The sequence below is a fragment of the Ranitomeya variabilis genome, chromosome 2 (assembly GCF_051348905.1).
Source record: "Ranitomeya variabilis isolate aRanVar5 chromosome 2, aRanVar5.hap1, whole genome shotgun sequence".
Lineage (NCBI taxonomy): Eukaryota > Metazoa > Chordata > Amphibia > Anura > Dendrobatidae > Ranitomeya > Ranitomeya variabilis.
The window spans coordinates 574,564,530-574,583,579 of record NC_135233.1 but is presented as its reverse complement, the minus strand read 5'-3'; the positions used below and the strand labels follow the sequence as shown (position 1 = coordinate 574,583,579).

The 19,050-nt window shown below is 44.7% G+C and overlaps 1 protein-coding gene and 1 long non-coding RNA gene across 3 annotated transcripts in view; one reads left to right on the top strand and one right to left on the bottom strand.

Moving 5' to 3' along the window:
- The window catches only part of LOC143807069 (uncharacterized), a 90,524-nt gene extending 77,661 nt beyond the window's left edge, over positions 1–12,863 (bottom strand). The window contains exon 1 of the long non-coding RNA XR_013221644.1: positions 12,819–12,863. This is a non-coding gene — a long non-coding RNA (uncharacterized LOC143807069). The remainder of the gene's footprint in view (positions 1–12,818) is intronic.
- Positions 1–19,050, top strand: part of SLC6A2 (solute carrier family 6 member 2) — a 145,148-nt gene that overhangs the window by 78,161 nt on the left and 47,937 nt on the right. For both annotated transcript variants that reach the window (XM_077288259.1, XM_077288258.1), the window contains 3 exons: positions 7,607–7,841; positions 15,984–16,122; positions 16,898–17,032. In XM_077288259.1, the coding sequence (XP_077144374.1) occupies positions 7,607–7,841; positions 15,984–16,122; positions 16,898–17,032 (509 nt within the window). The remainder of the gene's footprint in view (positions 1–7,606; positions 7,842–15,983; positions 16,123–16,897; positions 17,033–19,050) is intronic.

Genomic DNA, 19,050 nt, shown 5'->3' with positions numbered 1-19,050 from the left:
AACAGTACCCCCCCTTAAGGAGGGGTCACCGAACCCTCATGAAAACCCCCAGGGCGGTCAGGATGAGCCACATGGAAGGCACGAACCAAATCGGCCGCATGAACATCAGAGGCGACAACCCAAGAATTATCCTCCTGACCATAGTTCTTCCACTTGACCAAATACTGGAGCCTCCGTCTAGAAACACGAGAATCCAAGATCTTCTCCACCACATATTCCAATTCTCCCTCAACCAGCACCGGGGCAGGAGGCTCAACCGGAGGAACCACAGGTACCACATACCTCCGCAACAACGAGCGATGGAACACATTATGAATAGCAAATGATGCCGGGAGGTCCAGACGGAATGACACAGGGCCAAGGACTTCCAGAATCTTATAAGGACCGATAAACCGAGGCTTGAACTTAGGAGAGGAGACCTTCATAGGAACGAAGCGAGAAGACAACCACACCAAGTCCCCAACGCGAAGTCGGGGACCCACACAGCGACGGCGGTTGGCAAAGAGCTGAGCCTTCTCTTGTGACAACTTCAAATTGTCCACCACATGATTCCAAATCTGATGCAACCTATCCACCACAACATCCACTCCAGGACAGTTAGAAGGCTCCACCTGACCCGAGGAAAAACGAGGATGAAACCCCGAATTACAAAAAAAAGGAGAAACCAAAGTAGCAGAACTAGCCCGATTATTAAGGGCAAACTCGGCCAACGGTAAAAAAGTAACCCAGTCGTCCTGGTCAGCAGAAACAAAACATCTTAAATAAGTCTCCAAGGTCTGATTAGTTCGCTCGGTTTGGCCATTCGTCTGAGGATGGAAGGCCGACGAAAAAGACAATTCAATGCCCAACTTAGCACAAAAGGTCCGCCAAAATCTAGACACAAACTGGGATCCTCTGTCAGAAACAATGTTCTCAGGAATCCCGTGCAAACGAACCACATTTTGAAAAAACAGTGGAACCAACTCGGAGGAGGAAGGCAACTTAGGCAAGGGCACCAAATGGACCATCTTAGAAAAACGATCACACACAACCCAGATGACAGACATTCTCTGAGAGACAGGGAGATCTGAAATAAAATCCATGGAAATGTGCATCCAAGGCCTCTTCGGGACAGGCAAAGGTAACAGCAAACCACTGGCACGAGAACAGCAAGGCTTCACCCGAGCACAAATTCCACAAGACTGCACAAAGGAACGCACATCCCGCGACAAGGAAGGCCACCAAAAAGGAAATGATAATCTTAACTTGCTGAACGGCATCACCAGAGGAACGAGGTTTCAAAGAAAGAAACAACTTACAATTGTTCCTAAAATTCAGGAACCTAGATCTATCTCCAGAAAACAACTCCAGAATAGGTATTCTAGGCTCTGACATAGGACTGTGAACAACAAAATCCTGAATACTTTGAACCCTAGCAGCAAGATGATCCAGACTGGAAGCCAAGCTCTGGACATCCATGTCAGCAGCTGAACTCAGAGCCACACCAAGATTAAGAGGAGGAGAGAAGCTAGCCACAGCAGCTAGACACACGGCAACAAAAAAAAAAAAAAAAAATTCTCAAGGCTTCTTTTCTCCTGCCTCTGCCATGCAATTAACACTTTACTGGCCGGCTGTACTGTTGTGATCCCTAGTGGCGGAGGATCACAAATAGATCAGCAAGTGATTAAACTAAGGACGAGCTCTAGGGAGATGGTAACTGGACTGATCGCAAATCTGAACCTATCCAACACAACTAGAGGTAGCCGGTGAACGTGCCTAAATAATTCCTAGACGTCTCGAGCCAGCCTGAGGAACTAGCTACCCCTAAAGAGAAAGAAAGACCTCGCTTGCCTCCAGAGAAATAATCCCCAAAGATATAGAAGCCCCCAACAAATATTAACGGTGAAGTAAGAAGAAGGCACATACGTAGGGATGAAATCAGATTCAGCAAAAGAGGCCCACTAGTACTAGAAAGCAGAAAATAGAGCAGGGGTCTATGCGATCAATAAAAAACCCTTACAAAATATCGATCCTGAGATTTCAAGAACCCACACACCAACTAACGGTGTGTGGGGAGAAACTCAGCCCACTAGAGCAACCAGCAAGAGAGGGAATTACATATTAGCAAGCTGGAACAGAAAACATGATAAACACTGCTGATCAAAAAATGAGCAAACAAAACTTAGCTTGTCCTGGATGGACTGAGAGCAAGGTAGTCAGAAGGAATCTGAGTAGCACTGATTACATCGACAGCCGGCCACAAGTGGAAGAAAAACAGAGCTATATAGGAACCTCCCAGAGGATAACGAACCAGCTGATAGCCAGAGACCAGCAGGATAACAAACAAAGCCACCAGGGGGAGCCCAAAGCAAAAGTCACACCATACCACCAGTGACCACAAGAGGGAGCCTGAAAACAGAGTTCACAACAGTGACCCTAAGGACTGGGCATTCTTCCTTGAGTCAGGGGATCCGGCATTGCTTAATGTAGATGCATTTTTTCAATCACTTGGATTATTGTATGACGAACCTAAAACTGTAGAGCATGCTGAGAAAACACAGTTGGCCCTGTGTCAGGGTCAGGAAGCGGCAGAATTACACTGCCAGAAATTTAGAAAATGGTCTGTGCTCACTAAATGGAATGAGGACGCTCTGGCAGCAATTTTCAGAAAGGGTCTTTCTGAAGCCCTTAAAGATGTTATGGTGGGGTTCCCCACGCCTGTTGGTTTGAGCGAATCTATGTCTCTGGCCATTCAGATTGATCGGCGCCTGCACGAACGCAAAGTGGTGCACCATATGGCAGCGTCCTCGGAGCAGAGTCTTGAGCCCATGCAATGTGATAGGATTTTGACTAGAGCGGAACAGAGGGGATACAGACGTCAGAATGGGCTGTGTTTTTACTGTGGGGATTTTGCTCATGCTATTTCTGATTGCCCTAAGCATATTAAGAGGGTCGCTAGATCTGTTACCATTAGTACTGTGCAGCCTAAGTTTCTCCTGTCTGTGACCCTGATTTGCTCATTGTCATCTTTTTCTGTCATGGCACTTGTGGATTCGGGCGCTGCTCTGAACTTAATGGACTTAGAATTCGCTAGGCGCTGTGGTTTTTCTTTGCAGCCTTTGCAGAGTCCCATACCCTTAAGGGGTATTGATGCTACACCGTTGGCCAAGAATAAACCTCAGTATTGGACTCAGCTGACTATGTGCATTGCTCCAGCACATCAGGAAGATTGCCGTTTTCTGGTGTTGCATAATTTACATGATGTTGTTGTACTGGGTTTTCCATGGTTACAAGTACACAATCCAGTGCTGGATTGGAAATCAATGTCTGTGACTAGTTGGGGTTGTCAAGGGGTGCATAGTGACGTTCCTTTAATGTCAATTTCCTCTTCCCCCTCTTCTGATGTTCCTGAATTTTTGTCAGATTTCCAGGATGTATTTGATGAGCCCAAGTCCAGTTCCCTTCCTCCACATAGGGACTGTGATTGTGCTATTGACTTGATTCCTGGCTGTAAGTTCCCTAAGGGCCGACTTTTCAACCTGTCTGTGCCTTAACATACCGCCATGCGGAGCTATGTAAAGGAGTCTTTAGAGAAGGGGCATATTCGGCCGTCTTCGTCACCATTGGGAGCGGGATTCTTTTTTGTTGCCAAGAAGGATGGCTCCTTGAGACTCTGTATTGATTATCGCCTTCTTAATAAGATCACGGTCAAATTCCAATACCCTTTACCTTTGCTCTCTGATTTGTTTGCTCGGATTAAGGGGGCTAGTTGGTTTACCAAGATTGACCTTCGAGGGGCATATAATCTTGTTCATATTAAACAGGGTGACAAATGGAAAACTGCATTTAATACGCCCGAAGGCCATTTTGAATATCTGGTGATGCCTTTCAGGCTTTCTAATGCTCCTTCTGTATTTCAGTCCTTTATGCATGATATTTTCCGCAATTATCTTGACAAATTCTTGATTGTGTATTTGGATGATATTTTGATTTTTTCCAATGATTGGGAGTCTCATGTGAAGCAGGTCAGGATGGTATTCCAGATCCTTCGTGATAATGCTCTATTTGTGAAGGGGTCTAAGTGCCTATTTGGAGTTCAGAAGGTCTCTTTTTTTGGGGTTTATTTTTTCTCCTTCGTCTATAGAAATGGATCCTGTTAAGGTCCAAGCCATTCATGACTGGATTCAACCCACATCTGTGAAGAGCCTTCAGAAATTTTTGGGCTTTGCTAATTTTTATCGCCGTTTCATTGCCAACTTCTCTAGTGTGGTTAAACCCCTGACCGATTTGACGAAGAAAGGCGCTGATGTGATGAATTGGTCCTCTGCGGCTGTTGAGGCCTTTCAGGAGCTTAAACGCCGATTTACTTCTGCCCCTGTCTTGCGTCAGCTGGATGTTTCTCTTTCTTTTCACGTTGAGGTTGACGCTTCTGAGATTGGGGCAGGGGCCATTTTGTCTCAGAGGAATTCTGATGGTCCCTTGATGAAGCCATGTGCCTTCTTTTCCCGAAAGTTTTCGCCTGGAGTCATGGCTCTCTGAGGATTTCCCTGTCACTCTGACCATTTCAGCAAAGCTAAGTCCTTGCTTGTCTTTTTGCAGTTCACTTGTTGTGGACTTTGTTGTTTAGCACTTTCTATGTTTTGCTCATTTGGCCAGCTTATCAGTATGTATCTAGTCAGCTAAGGTGGAAGCTCTGGGCAGCAGAGTTTGCCCTCCACACCTTTAGTCAGGTGTGGAGATTTTTGCATTTCTCTGCGGTGGACTTTTTCTAGTTTTTATTACTGACCGCACAGTGTTCTGTCCTGTACTAATTCTTTCTAGCTAGTAGTGGCCTCCTTTGCTAAATCTTGTTTCATACTACGTATGTCATTTCCTTCTCCTCTCACAGTCATTATTTGTGGGGGGCTGTCCTATCCTTTGGGGATTTTCTCTGAGGCAAGATAGCTTTCCTGTTTCTTCCTTTAGGGGTAGCTAGATCTCCGGCTGTGACAAGGTGTCCAGGGAGTGACAGGAACATCCCACGGCTACTGCTAGTGTCTGTGTTAAGATCAGGAACTGCGGTCGGTATAGTTACCACCTGCTCAGAGCTAGTCGCATGTCGCTCCTTAATCACCAGACCATAACAGTCTGCCGCTCCTTGGTGTTCTCCTCCACTGAACAAAGCTGAGCTTCAATCTTCAGGCTTTCGGCCTATATTTACAAATTTTAAACTGCATTTGGTCTACTAGTTTGGTTGGGCCCTACTAAAGATGTCTGCTGCTCCTTGGGGTTCTCCCCCACTGAATAAAGCTGAGCTTCAATCTTCAGGCTTTCGGCCTATATCAGATATTAAACTGCATTTGGCCTACTAGTTTGGTTGGGCCCTACTAACGGTGTCTGCCGCTCTTTGGTGTTCTCCACTGAACAAAGCAGTGCCGCCTGTTTACTCCTGTTACCAATTTTGAACTTTATTTGGTCTACTTTATTATTTGAGCCTACTAACTGTGCCGATTTCACTCGACTCGACTTTTGAAAAAGTCGGGTTTCGCGAAACCCGACTCGATCCTAAAAAAGTTAGTCGCTCAACCCTAGTTTTTCATCAACTCTTATGCTACCAATGTAGAGCTTGTACAAAGAAAGTCTGAAACCCTAATGGACAGCATATGGAAAAAGGCCGAAAGAAATATGGCACCATTTGTATATAAGTGTACTTGAATAAAATCACATATCATCCATACATGTGCACTAAGCCAAAAGTTTCCAGTTTTTGCTCTTATTTTATTCCAACTACTCCCCCTGAGTATTTAGTCTTTTATTTTTTGTTCCACAGTATTTTTTCCTTAGTGCAAATTTTAATGGTCTTTCCAAGGGGGTGAAGCTGAAAACGTGATAATGCACAGCAGCCTAAAGACATGCCCCTGATGATCCTGTTATTCCAAGAGGTGGAGCAAAAAGGGTAGCAATGCACAGCAGCCTAAAGACACTCCCCTGAAGATCCTGTGATTCCAAGGGGTGGTGCTCAAAGGGCAATTCTACGTTCATATGCAGCATTTTTTTCTGCATTTTCTTTGTGCAAATTAAAAACTACTTTTTACTGTATCAGTAAAAGCTATGAGATTTCAGGAATCTCTTGCATGCACTTGATTGATTTTTTTTTTTTTCCCCCTGAGTGAATTTTGAGAACTGAAGGACTTTTGAAATCTTCAGCATGACCATTCTTTCAGTAAAACTGTAAAAAACACTCATGAGTTCTTTTTTAATAACTTTATTAAATATTTTTCTGTAGACAAAGCACTCGTGAAATCTGCCCCTGAAAAATGCTGAAAAAATGTGACAAAAAAGCAGGAAAGTTTTGAATGCAGTTTTTACTGCCAAAAAAACAGGTTTTGGCTGCAGAAAAAGCCCGAAAGCTGCATGTGAACATAACCTGAATTTTTGGAGGCCTATGGAATGATAATAAAGCTTCACTGTTGTTTTCTGATGTCCTATTATGGGTGAATACAATGTGAAGGATGCATGAGACCTTAGAGGGGTTGTCTGGTCTGAAACAAGTCTGCCCACACTCTATGTGATGGCAGACTTGTGAATCCTTACATAGAGCACTCTGCACACTGTAAGGATTCTCTGGTGCCAACTCTGGGAAATGGCAGTCATGTGACTGCAAGTATGTGTGAGGCATACTCCCGGCAGAATCTGACTAGACTGTTTTTGGCCTCTCTCAATAGAAGTGTATTGCGTGAGGCTGGAGACAGACTAGTCTGATTCTGGCCAGGAGTATATAAATCACATACTTGTGGTCACATGACCGCCATTCCCGGCGGTGACACTGGAGAATCCTCACCGTGCGTGCATTGTGAGGATTCACAAGTCTACACTTACATAGTGACTACAGACTTGTAGTTTTATACCAGACATCCCTTCTAAAGGGCCAGTCCCAAGTTATTACCAATCCACAGGAACCCCATGACTGGCACCCCCATCAATCCAGAGAACAGGTCCCTGAAATTACCCATCAGAATGGAACAATGGATGCACATGGGCAGCTCCACTCCATTCAATATCTATGTGACTGCAGGAGATAGCCAAGTGCTCTACTCTGCCATTTATGGCAACTCCATCAACCATGAATGGAGTGATGGCGTATCTCGGAACCCTGCCCTCATGGTAAGTTATCTGCCTTAGAATAACCCTCTAAAGGGGTTCTGCACCGGACATGCTATGAATGTCTGAGATGTACAAGAAGCCCAGTGCCATGTCCTCATGAGGTAATTGTATTGCAGTTTTTGAAGTGATTTTTGCAAAATTTTTGGCAAAACACAGTGGTTTTAGCAGCAATATTATGGTTCATACCAAAAACTTCCATTAGTCAACTGACCTAAAGATGGTTTATTATAGAACATATAGTGACCCAAATCAAGAAAAACCATTGGCGGTACGGTCCAAGACTTGCATAGGACGGGCAACAATTTTGTATGTTGATGTTTCCAAAAACTTTTCGTTGAGATTTTCTTCACATGGTTTTTAGTAGCCCTTAATAGCCCATCATGAACCATGTAATAAGTAAAAGTACATTCTTTGCGCAACATTTTAGAGTCAATCGTGACAATTTCTATGATTTAAAGCAGATGTTATTTTTTCCACCGTCCAGGTGTGGGATACAGTGTGATATTAATCGCGCTCTATGTGGGCTTCTACTACAACGTCATCATTGCGTGGTCATTATATTATCTTGTTTCGTCCTTCACCTCGGAGCTTCCTTGGACCAAATGTGGGAATCCATGGAACAATGAAGACTGCACAGACCTGAATCAACTCAACGTCTCTCTGAGTAACGGGACCACATACGCCAAGTATAAACTAACGCCAGCTGCTCAGTTTTATGAGTAAGTTTCTCTTTTAAGTCTGTATCTGTGATTTATTTCTTTTTGGATCTATTGATACATTATTGAACATAGAGTATTTCTTGTTTCATCTTTCTTTACACATTTTACTTTTGCCTTTTTTTATTTTGCAAAGAACAAAGCAAACTTCATGACTCAAAGATTTCTAAACTATATAATGTAGGAAGCTTATAATGGGTGATTTACATGTAACATTGAAATTAGTTTTCCCTTTATTCTATTACACGCCTATACTTTATGCGATTTGTATACTTGCGGTCACATGCCGACTAGATGTGCCCGACCTCATTCAACACAACTGAAGTGAGCGTGGCTGAGCAAGTCAAGTAGGAATGTGAATGAATGTATGAAAATTGCATACTTGCAGTCATGAGACTGCCCAATCTCAGCCGCAACCCTGGAGAATTCTGACAGCATGCGGTACGTGCTGTAAGGATATGTTCACACGCAATGCTTTTGTAAGACTTTTTTATACACCTTAAAAGCTGCTTTTTACAGTACCAGCAAAAGCAATGAGAATCACAAAGATTTACAAGTGTTCCATATTATTACTCAGTATTGCACTTTCTGTGCCAAGTGTGATTTTTCTAGAAGCTGATCAAGCAGCGATCACTGGGGCTAGTAAAATCATTTGCCGATCTCCTCTCTCCAGAAAAACTGCATTTTTAACCCTACTAAGTACTTGGGAATTCCACCCCATGGATAGCGTTTTGGGGCCCTTTTGACCTGTGGTGTTTCTTGCTCCATGTGTTGAGAACATCAAGCAATAAGCAACAGTCTTTTTGTGTTTGCCCCTGATGTTATTCGTCTAGCAACCAATGAGAAATACACTCTGGTAGCAAGTAACCAAATAAAATAGTTTGCATAGCTTTAGTACATACAGTTCAACCTTATCTCCTGGAATGTCGAGCCAAAAAAAAGGCAAAAAGCCAGTATTCCTCATTTCAGGTATAGAGGTTAGGAATCATTTGATCAACTACTGACCTCTACTAATTGACAACATATAACTTCTAGAACGATTATGCCACTTTTTTAACTTTGTTTAGCGAATTCATCATGGCATCTTTTACTTTTATAGTCTCGCTTCTCTTACAGTTAAGTAAAAAGTACATTCCCGCTTGATACAATTGCAATCCTGGGTATAAATATACTAGCTATTGAACCCGTTCTACGCCCGGGTGGCGAGCATTTATATTGGTATATGGTCTCCATCCTGGTATGTGCTGCTCCCATCTTGCTCTCCCATCCTGTCATGTGCTGCTCCATCCTGCGCCCCCATCCTCTCATGTGCTGCTCCATCCTGCGCCCCCATCCTATCATGTGCTGCTCCATCCTGCGTCCCCATCCTATCATGTGCTGCTCCATCCTGCGTCCCCATCCTGTCATGTGCTCCCATCCTGCGCCCCCATCCTGTCATATGCTGCTCCATCCTACACCCCCATCCTGTCATGTGTGTGCCCCCATTCTGTCATGTGCTGCTCCCATCCTGTGCCCCCATTCTGTCATGCGCTGCTCCCATCCTGTCATGTGCTCCCATCCTGCGCCCCATCCTGTCATGTGCTCCCATCCTGCACCCCCATCCTGTCATGTGTGCGCCCCCATTCTGTCATGTGCTGCTCCCATCGTGCGCAATCATTCTGTCATGTGCAGCTCCCATCTTGTGCCCCCATTCTATCATGTGCTGCTCCCATCCTGCGCCCCCATTCTGTTGTAATGTGCTGCACCCATTCTGCCTGTTCCTGTTTCCATTCTGCCATATGTTGCTCCCATCTTTCTCTCTCTGGCTCTACTGTGCGGGCGGCTGTACTGAGTGTGGGCGGCTGTGCTGAGTGTGGGCGGCTGTGCTGAGTGTGGGCGGCTGTGCTGAGTGTGGGCGGCTGTGCTGAGTGTGGGCGGCTGTGCTGAGTGTGGGCGGCTGTGCTGAGTGTGGGCGGCTGTGCTGAGTGTGGGCGGCTGTGCGTGGCTGTGGTGAGTGCGGGCGGCTGTGCTGAGTGTGGGCGGCTGTGCGTGGCTGTGGTGAGTGCGGGCGGCTGTGCGTGGCGGTGCTGAGTGCGGGCGGCTGTGCTGAGTGCGGGCGGCTGTGCTGAGTGCGGGCGGCTGTGCTGAGTGTGGGCGGCTGTGCGTGGCTGTGGTGAGTGCGGGTGGCTGTGCGTGGCTGTGGTGAGTGCGGGCGGCTGTGCTGAGTGTGGGCGGCTGTGCTGAGTGTGGGCGGCTGTGCGTGGCTGTGGTGAGTGCGGGCGGCTGTGCGTGGCTGTGGTGAGTGCGGGCGGCTGTGCGTGGCGGTGCTGAGTGCGGGCGGCTGTGCGTGGCGGTGCTGAGTGCGGGCGGCTGTGCTGAGTGCGGGCGGCTGTGCTGAGTGCGGGCGGCTGTGCGTGGCTGTGGTGAGTGCGGGCGGCTGTGCGTGGCTGTGGTGAGTGCGGGTGGCTGTGCGTGGCTGTGGTGAGTGCGGGCGGCTGTGCGTGGCGGTGCTGAGTGCGGGAGGCTGTGCGTGGCGGTGCTGAGTGCGGGCGGCTGTGCGTGGCGGTGCTGAGTGCGGGCGGCTGTGAGTGGCTGTGGTGAGTGCGGGCGGCTGTGCGTGGCTGTGGTGAGTGCGGGCGGCTGTGCGTGGCGGTGCTGAGTGCGGGCGGCTGTGCGTGGCGGTGCTGAGTGCGGGCGGCTGTGCGTGGCGGTGCTGAGTGCGGGCGGCTGTGAGTGGCTGTGGTGAGTGCGGGTGGCTGTGGTGAGTGCGGGCGGCTGTGCATGGCTGTGCTGGGCGCCGAGTGCTGGGGGCCTGAGCAGGCGGGGACACCGGCGCGCTGTGGTGGTCAGGTGCCGGAGTCGCCGCTAGCTCAGGCCCCCGGCACTTGCTATATTCACCTGTCCCGGCGTTCCACCGATGCGCGCTGCTCCATCCTCCACATCCTCTGGCTGTGACTGTTCAGTCAGAGGGCGGCGCGCATTAAGCGCATCATCGCGCCCTCTGAACTGAACGTCACAGGCAGAGGATGGAGCAGCGCGCATCGGTGGAACGCCGGGACAGGTAAATATTGCATACTCACCCTCCTGGCTCTTCCCTGCTTCTCCGTTGGAGATCGCGGTGTGTGTTCAGTGCTTACGCATACCGCGATCTCCTGGGAGCGTCACTCTGTGGGGTCCAGACTGCGCCGGCGCTTGCGCAGTCTATAAAGGCTTTGGACAGAGTGACGCTCCCAGCGTTATATTATAGATTATGGGAGAGATCTCTGTATTGACTTTGATACAGCAGGTAAAATAAGTATCGAATATGTCACCAATTTTCTAAGTAAATCTATTTATAAAGGTGCTATTCACATGAAATTCCCATCAGGTGTTGGTAACAACTCATCCAATTCACACAGGCAAAGAAATCACCACATATATCCATAAATTAACTTGTATAATAATGAGAAATGACACGGGGAAAAGTATTGCACACATGAAGGAAGAGAGGTACAAAAAAACATTGAAAGTCATGACCCCACCTGAAATCTATTAGATATTAGAAAGAAATCCATCCACTTGGTGAAAAATATCAGCTGGTTTAACTGATGGCCTGTAAAAATGTGTCTCATTGCCAGGGTGCCACACAATAAATCTCTCATGATGTGCAAACAAGTGAGCTGTCTCAAGATCTTCACAACCTTATTGTTGTGAAACATACTGAAGGCGTTGGTTAAAGAAGAATTTCTAAACTACTGAGAGTTCCAGTGAGCACTGCTGGGGCCATAATTTGTAGGTGGAAAAATCATAATTTCACCATAAACCATCAAGGCCCAGGTGCTCACTGCAAGATTTCAGACAGAAAAGTGAAAAGAATTATCAAAAGGGTTGTCCATGAGCCAAGCACCACCAATGGAGAGCTAAAAAAAGAGATGGAATCTGCAGGTACAATTATTTCAAAGAAAACAATAAGTAATGCTTTCAACCTCCATAGCCTGTGTAGCACCGGCTTCCAAGCACACTTCCTCCCTCCACGGACAGGGACATACTCACAACTGTCGCCCCTGTCCCTCACTTCCTCCTTTTGCTGCTGCTGGAGTCTGCACATGGCTCACAGATCCCCAGGTATTGTGCTTAAAGGGCCACTGTCACCCCCTCCAGCCGTTATAAACTAAAAGAGCCACCTTGTGCATCAGTAATGCTGCAGTCTAACAAGGTGGCTCTTTTAGTTTTTGCTTCGGTTATTCCCTCAATAAAGCGTTTTATAATTTTCCCCAAATACCTGTCTATGTACCTGGAGGCAGGTCCGAAGCCTCCTTTGTGAAGCGCCCAACTGCCGTCACTCATCTCTTCTTGGGCGATGGTCGCCGCCCCCTGCGCGGGGAAGGCGGGGGATCGGGGGAGCGTCTGAACAGCGCAGTGCGCATGCCCAGGAATCCCAGCCCCGCACTGTGCATAATGCATAACACAGTGCGGGGCCGGGGATTCAGCAACAGGGTGGCCGCACTGCCCGCACAGGCGCAGTCAGGCACCCGGCATCAGTTGCTATGACGGCCAATGAACACTGCCCTTGCCCCAGGCAGGCACGCACAGTGCAGGCGCCGGATTTAAGAAGAACAGCGCGCAGGGGGCGGCGACCATCGTCCAAGAAGAGATGAGTGACGGCAGTTGGGCGCTTCACAAAGGAGGCTTCGGACCTGCCTCCAGGTACAAAGACAGGTATTTGGGGAAAATTATAAAACGCTTTATTCAGGGAATAACAGAAGCAAAAACTAAAAGAGCCACCTTGTTAGACTGCAGCATTACTGATGCACAAGGTGGCTCTTTTAGTTTATAACGGCTGAAGGGGGTGACAGTGGCCCTTTAAGGCGCGCTCCATCCCTCTTAAAAGGACTTTGGCTGGGAGACACTTATTATTTAAGGCACTTCCACCAGTTGGGAGGTGCCTGAGCAACGTGTATACTCTGCTTGTTGTATGCTTGCTAGTTCTCAGGTCTCCTGTTCTAGTTTGTCTTCCAGTACCTGCCTGTATACCAGCCATGCTTGCTGTACCTGCCTGCACCTGCCCTGCCATCTGTTTAACAGATGAGTCAGCATGCTTGCCTTTTATACCAACCTGCACCTGCCTGTATACTGGCCATTGCCACCAGCACCTGCGGTTCCTGTGTTCCTGCTGTGCCTGCCTGTACCAGCTGTACTCTCCTTCTGGGCCATTCCAGTTACCTGCCCCTTGGGGGTCAGCTGCCGTGCGTCTGTGGTCTTTCCTAGTATAGTACTTGATGTCCATCAGGGTGTCTAGTGAAGAGTTAGATGTTCACCTAGTTAAGCCCCTCCAGGCTCTTCTCTGACCATGGCACACTGGTTACACCACACCCATTACAGCCTGTATGCACACTCACTACGCAAGACTACATTGCTCAACAAAAAGCATGTTCAACCTTTTTTTTTTTTTAATTTGCTCGATAACACAAGACAAGCCTGTGACATACTGTGAGAATATAGTCTAGTCATATACCAAAATTGAACTCTTTGGATGCTATAATGCACACCATGTTTGGAGGCCGAAAGGCACTGCATATCACCCCAACAACACCATACCAAGAGTGAAGTTTGGTGTTGGGAACATCATGGTGAGGGCTGTTTTTCAGCATATAGCACTGTCATAGTTCACATAATTGAAGGAAAAATGAATGGACAAATGTACTTATACATTCGTGATAAAAATCTGCTGCCATCGACCAGGGTGATGAAGATGAAATGAGGGTGGACTTTTTAGCAAAACTATGATCCAAAACACACAGAAAAAAAATAAAGCTGCTAAAATGCCTTAGCCAATCACAGGACCTGAATCCCATAGAAAATTTATGGAAGGAACGAAAGCTCAGAGTTCATTGAAGGATCCCTCGGGACCTTCAGGATGTGAAGAGAGTTTGTGTGGAAGAATGGGCCAAAATCACACCTGAGCAATGCCTGCGACTAGCTTTTTCATACAGGAGGCGTCTTGAAACTTCATCAGCAACAAAGGCTTTTTATGAAGTATTAAATATATTTCAGTAAGCGTGTTCAATACTTTTTCCCTGTGTCACTTCTCATTATTACACTTAATTTATGGACACCTATGGTTTGATCACTTTGCCTGTGTGGATTGGATGGGTTGTTACAGACATCTGTTGAGAATTTCATGTCAGTAGCACCTTTAGAAATACAGTATATTTACTAATTGTTGACGTGTTCAATACTTATTTCACCCATTGTATATTTTCACTGGTAACTTCTCAACCTTCTATCTTCTAAAACTAATTATCCTAAATGTTGTATCTTTCTGGGAACTATAGTTTAGCTGTTCTGTTCATTGTTTTGGTTGATCTCACCTACTAAGGTTTTATTATGTTCTGAAGTCCAGAACTGCACACAGCCTCTGCCCCCTGATGACCGCATACACTTAGGGATTCCCAAACAAAGCGCCATCAAAAGGGAAGTGGAAAAAAATAGCTGTTAGATAGTGTATTTAGGGAATTTTGAATCCCATTAGAAAATAGTTTAGATTATGTCATTAAATAAATAGGAATTTAGGAGGAAAAATAATTTAGACTTCAGACCACCCCTTTAAGTTTTACGGTCAACTAAAAAGAGGTTTTCCACCATTGGGGGATACTTTTTTAATTGCATGAATTTCGGGTTAAACATTTTTGCAAATGGGTTTGATTTAAAATTTTTGCAAATTTTTGGCTTATACAGGCTTGGTTTCTGAAGAGCCCCATCTGAATGGAGCAGAGGTCGATTATGCACACTGCCGCTGTATTCATTCTAATGGAAGCACGAAAGATTAGTGGAGCATTCAGCTTGGCAATTTCCAGTGTATTTCCATTAAGAATGAATGGAGCAGTAGTGCACATGATTGACCACTACTTCATTCAGCTGGGAACATTGGGGGCCACAACAGTCATAGGAAACTCAGGCTGTCAGTAAGAATAGATGGAAAGGTCCGCCGACGCGCGTTTTGAATATTTAATTATTGCTTGCTCAAGATGATTAAGGATTTTTTTTTCACATCATCATGGATGGATATTGTTGGACACCACTTCCGTTTCTTCTCTATTACCTTGTTTTTTTACAAGAGGTATCCAAGTGCTGCCAAGGATGTTGTGATGAACCAGATGTAGAAAAAACAAATTTAGTTTAAAACGCAGTGTTTCGGAGTTGGATCAACTCCTTTAAGTATAATGCCTTTGATACAACTCTGAAACGTGCTGTTTTTAAAATTAAACCAGGTGGGAACAAACAAATTTACTGTGACATCCTTGGAAGCAACCGGACACCACCGCCATTTCTTCCTGTCCACCCCTTGGGTGTTGATGCAGCAGAAGCCCTTCATTGTTTGGTCTCAAGCGCATATTGGAGTTGTGCTGCACACAACTCACCTAGAATAAGAACTGCTCACCTATCACCTCCCTTTTTGCTCTGCTTTTGCAATTTGCTGCTTACTAAAATTTTCAGCTGTTGATGATATACTAACACTTTTTTCTTTATGTAGAGCTCATTGTCTCGGAGCCCGACCATAAAGGCTATCTATGTTGTAAGCACTGCACTGAAGATGGCCAGGATTAGGGCGTAATGGCGCACTCCAAAAATATTGGCCAGCATTACAACAGTGCTTATAAGCTCAATAGAAACGAGCTTGTAAGCACTGTACATATTCTGCTGTCTATCAGCAGTGGTCGGTATCCAAGGAATTCAGTTGCAAACAGAAGAAAATTATTTAATATCTCAAGAACGTACATGTATTTACAAGCGCTATCCAACAATACCCATTTATGAAGATGGTAAGACATCCTTTAAGACTTGGATTTTCAGGAGTCAGGTGGAACATGTGGTTGGATTTCCACGGAGCAGAATATCACGCTACATCCTACTGATATGCTATAATAACATTTAGCAGTTGAAATACCACTTGTAACTCTTCTCTGGAATGGTTTTTCTTCACTTCCGCTGGATCCAGTAATGATCCCAAAACTAAAAAAAATATTTTAATTTATTTTACCATTTTTAAACATAATGTTGGCTCTTCTTTAAAATACATTTATAATGTAATAATATTACCTAGAAGAATATATGGCATGTAATTTAATGTACGGAATATAAAAAATATTACAAATGGATGCATTTTTTTTATATCTGTTCCCATAGACGTGGGGTGCTGCATGTACATGAAAGTACTGGATTACATAACATTGGACAACCACGGTGGCAGCTAACGATTTGCCTGGTTGCTGTTCTTATAGTACTTTTTTTCAGCCTCTGGAAAGGAGTGAAGACGTCGGGCAAAGTATGTGAATGTGAATTGATTCTTAAAGTGGGTGGATAGTGGAAAAATCACCAGGAGATTATCACTACAGGACTAGGTGCCTCATGCCTCCTAGTCCAGCCACGCCCCAGCAGTGATTAGCCGCTTTCTCTCAGTATACAGGGTACACAGAAAAGCAGCCAATCAAAGGTGTGGGTGGGGTTATACACAGCTCAGCATTCAAAGCTCTGCTAGATCTGCAGCAGAGAAAACTATGTTTCTATCAAAATGACAGCAAGCACCCCAGCAAGTGACCATCACTAGAATCAGGGTCTCGGCCTCCACATCATGCTGCTCTCAGCTTACATAGGAAAAACCTGCTGACAGATTCTTTTTAATGTTAGAACTGCCATAAAGTTTAAAATATTTAGCATTATCTGTCATTTCATAATAGGTGTTGAGACTATGCATGAGACCTCTCTGAGAGGTTGTCCTGATTGACTCTTTAAAGGATCTATCCTCCTAAAAAAATCTATATGGGCACAGGTCATAAAAAGTTGAATAAAATGATACCTTGATATATGTGATCCAATGTTTTATTCCCAAGAAATCCATGTTTTTCTTAATATGTAAATGAGCCGTTAAGATCTATGGGCGGGACATAGATCTCCCTGAGAATTTGCCTGTTTCCTAGCCCAGTGTATCATCTTTTATTTTAAACACCATACACTGGGTTAGAAAAGATGATCTATCCACAGGATAGGACCTGCACTACCTGGGCGTTTTTTATTGAACGCCTTCATGTATTTCTCTTTAGGTAGTATGGATAACGGCAACACTCCCATACGTGGTGCTATTTGTACTCCTTATACGTGGTATAACGCTGCCCGGGTCTTCCAAAGGCGTAAGTTCATACCTTCATATAGACTTCAAAAGACTAAAAGAATCTACGGTGAGTTTCTATCTAAGCTATTTAGAATTTGGGGTAATCTCTCAATAGACAGAGTTGTAATTAACAGTTTCTGTAGTCAAAATATTGTAATTGCATGGGTTAGGAGCTTAGTAACCTTTTCTTGTCTCTAAAGACACCAAAAATATAAATCAACTATGAAAATAATTCTCAATGGAAATCTTCAAGCTTCTGGCTACAGCTTCAATGCAGATGTTTGGATCTCCATGGCAACAGACAACAAACAAACCCTGTGTAGTCGGATACTGTAGTCACTCTGTTCTATTGATTCTAATATTTTTGAGATTTCATAAGTACAAGTAAGCTTTGAAAATGTAAATAAAGTGCCTTAATAAAGTATTCATACCCCGTAAACTTTTCCTAATTTTTTATATTACATCCAGAAATTTAAATGTATTGTATGTGATATACCAACACGAAGTAGCTTGAATCTGTGAAGTGTAGGTTTTCTAATTATTTAAAAAATATAAATCTGAAAATGGTGACGTTTATTTGTATTCAGCCCCCTGTAGTCTTTGTAGGACCACCTATTGCTGCATTATTGCTGCACGTCTTTTGGGGTCTGTCTCTAGCAGTTTTGACCATTCTTTTTTGCAAATTAGCTCTATCTCAGTTGATTGGATGGAGGCATCTGAACAGCATTTTTCCTGTCTTGTCACTGATTCTCAATGGGATTTAGGTCTTGACTTTGACTTGGCCAGTCACACACATGCATATGCTTTTATTTAAACCATCCATTGTAGCTCTGGCAGTATGTTTAGGGTCGTTGTCCTGCTGGAAGGTGTCCCTGCTGAAGAAAAGCTTCCCCAGGTCAAGATGCTGCTACCACCATTGTTTTTCACCACACGTAATGTTTTGAATTTTGCCCAAAAGTTCTACTTTGGTCTCATCAGACCAAAGCACTTTCTTCCACATACTGTATTCCTTACATGCAAACTGGCCTTCTAATGACTTGCCTTCAAAAATGACTTTCTTCTTGCCACTCTTCCACAAAGGCCAGATTTGTGGAGTATACAACTAATAGTTGTCCTGTGGACAGATTCTCCCACCTGACCAGTGGATCTCTGCAGCTCCTCCAAAGTGACCATGGACCTCTTGACCACTTCTCTAATTAGTGCACTTCTTGCTTGAGATGTCAGTTTAGGTAGACAGCCATGTCTTGGTAGGTTTACAGTTGTACCGTGCTCCTTCCACGTTGAACAGTGCTCCATGAGATGTTCAGAGCTTGGGCTAGTTTCATTAAAACCTAACCCTGTTTTACTCTTCTCCACAACTTTACCTCTGACCTGTCTGGTGTGTTCCTTGGTTTTCATGATGCTGTTTAATTCCTAATAGTCTTACACAGCCCTCTGAGGCCTTCACAGAACAACTGTAGTTATACTGAGAAGAAATTACACACAGGTGGACTACAAATTATGTGACTTCTGGAGGGAATTGGTCACTCAATATTTTAAGGGTATCAGAATACACGTAGGTCTAATGCAAATGCACGTCACATTATTCAGAAAATCGTGTATCATTTTCTTTCACTTCACAAATAACTGCTACTTTGTGTTGTGGGTGTAATGTGGAAAAAATGTGGAAACGTTCACGGGGCGTGAATAATTTTTTAAGGCACTGTTCTTGTGTAACTGTATTTCCTGTAAAATAATTTTCTTAAAACTCGCCATTTTGCCATGCCTTTGGTTATTCCCACAGGAAATTGTTTAATTATTGCCAATGTCAATAAGATGGTTCTCTTAGCACACTTCGATATCTTCGATACTTATTGAAGACATAGACTTTCCATCAGACATAAATATTCATTTTGGTGCAAAACAACCAATGCAACCACCAACGTAATCACTATTGTGGAAGTACTCTAGATGTTCTATATTCTTATCGTCTTTTAATAATCGATTCACCACTTCCTCACAATCATGGCCAACTACTTCCTCTATACCAACCATCTTTATTCATACACTCTGGCCATGATTAATCAAGAATGACATTATTTAAGC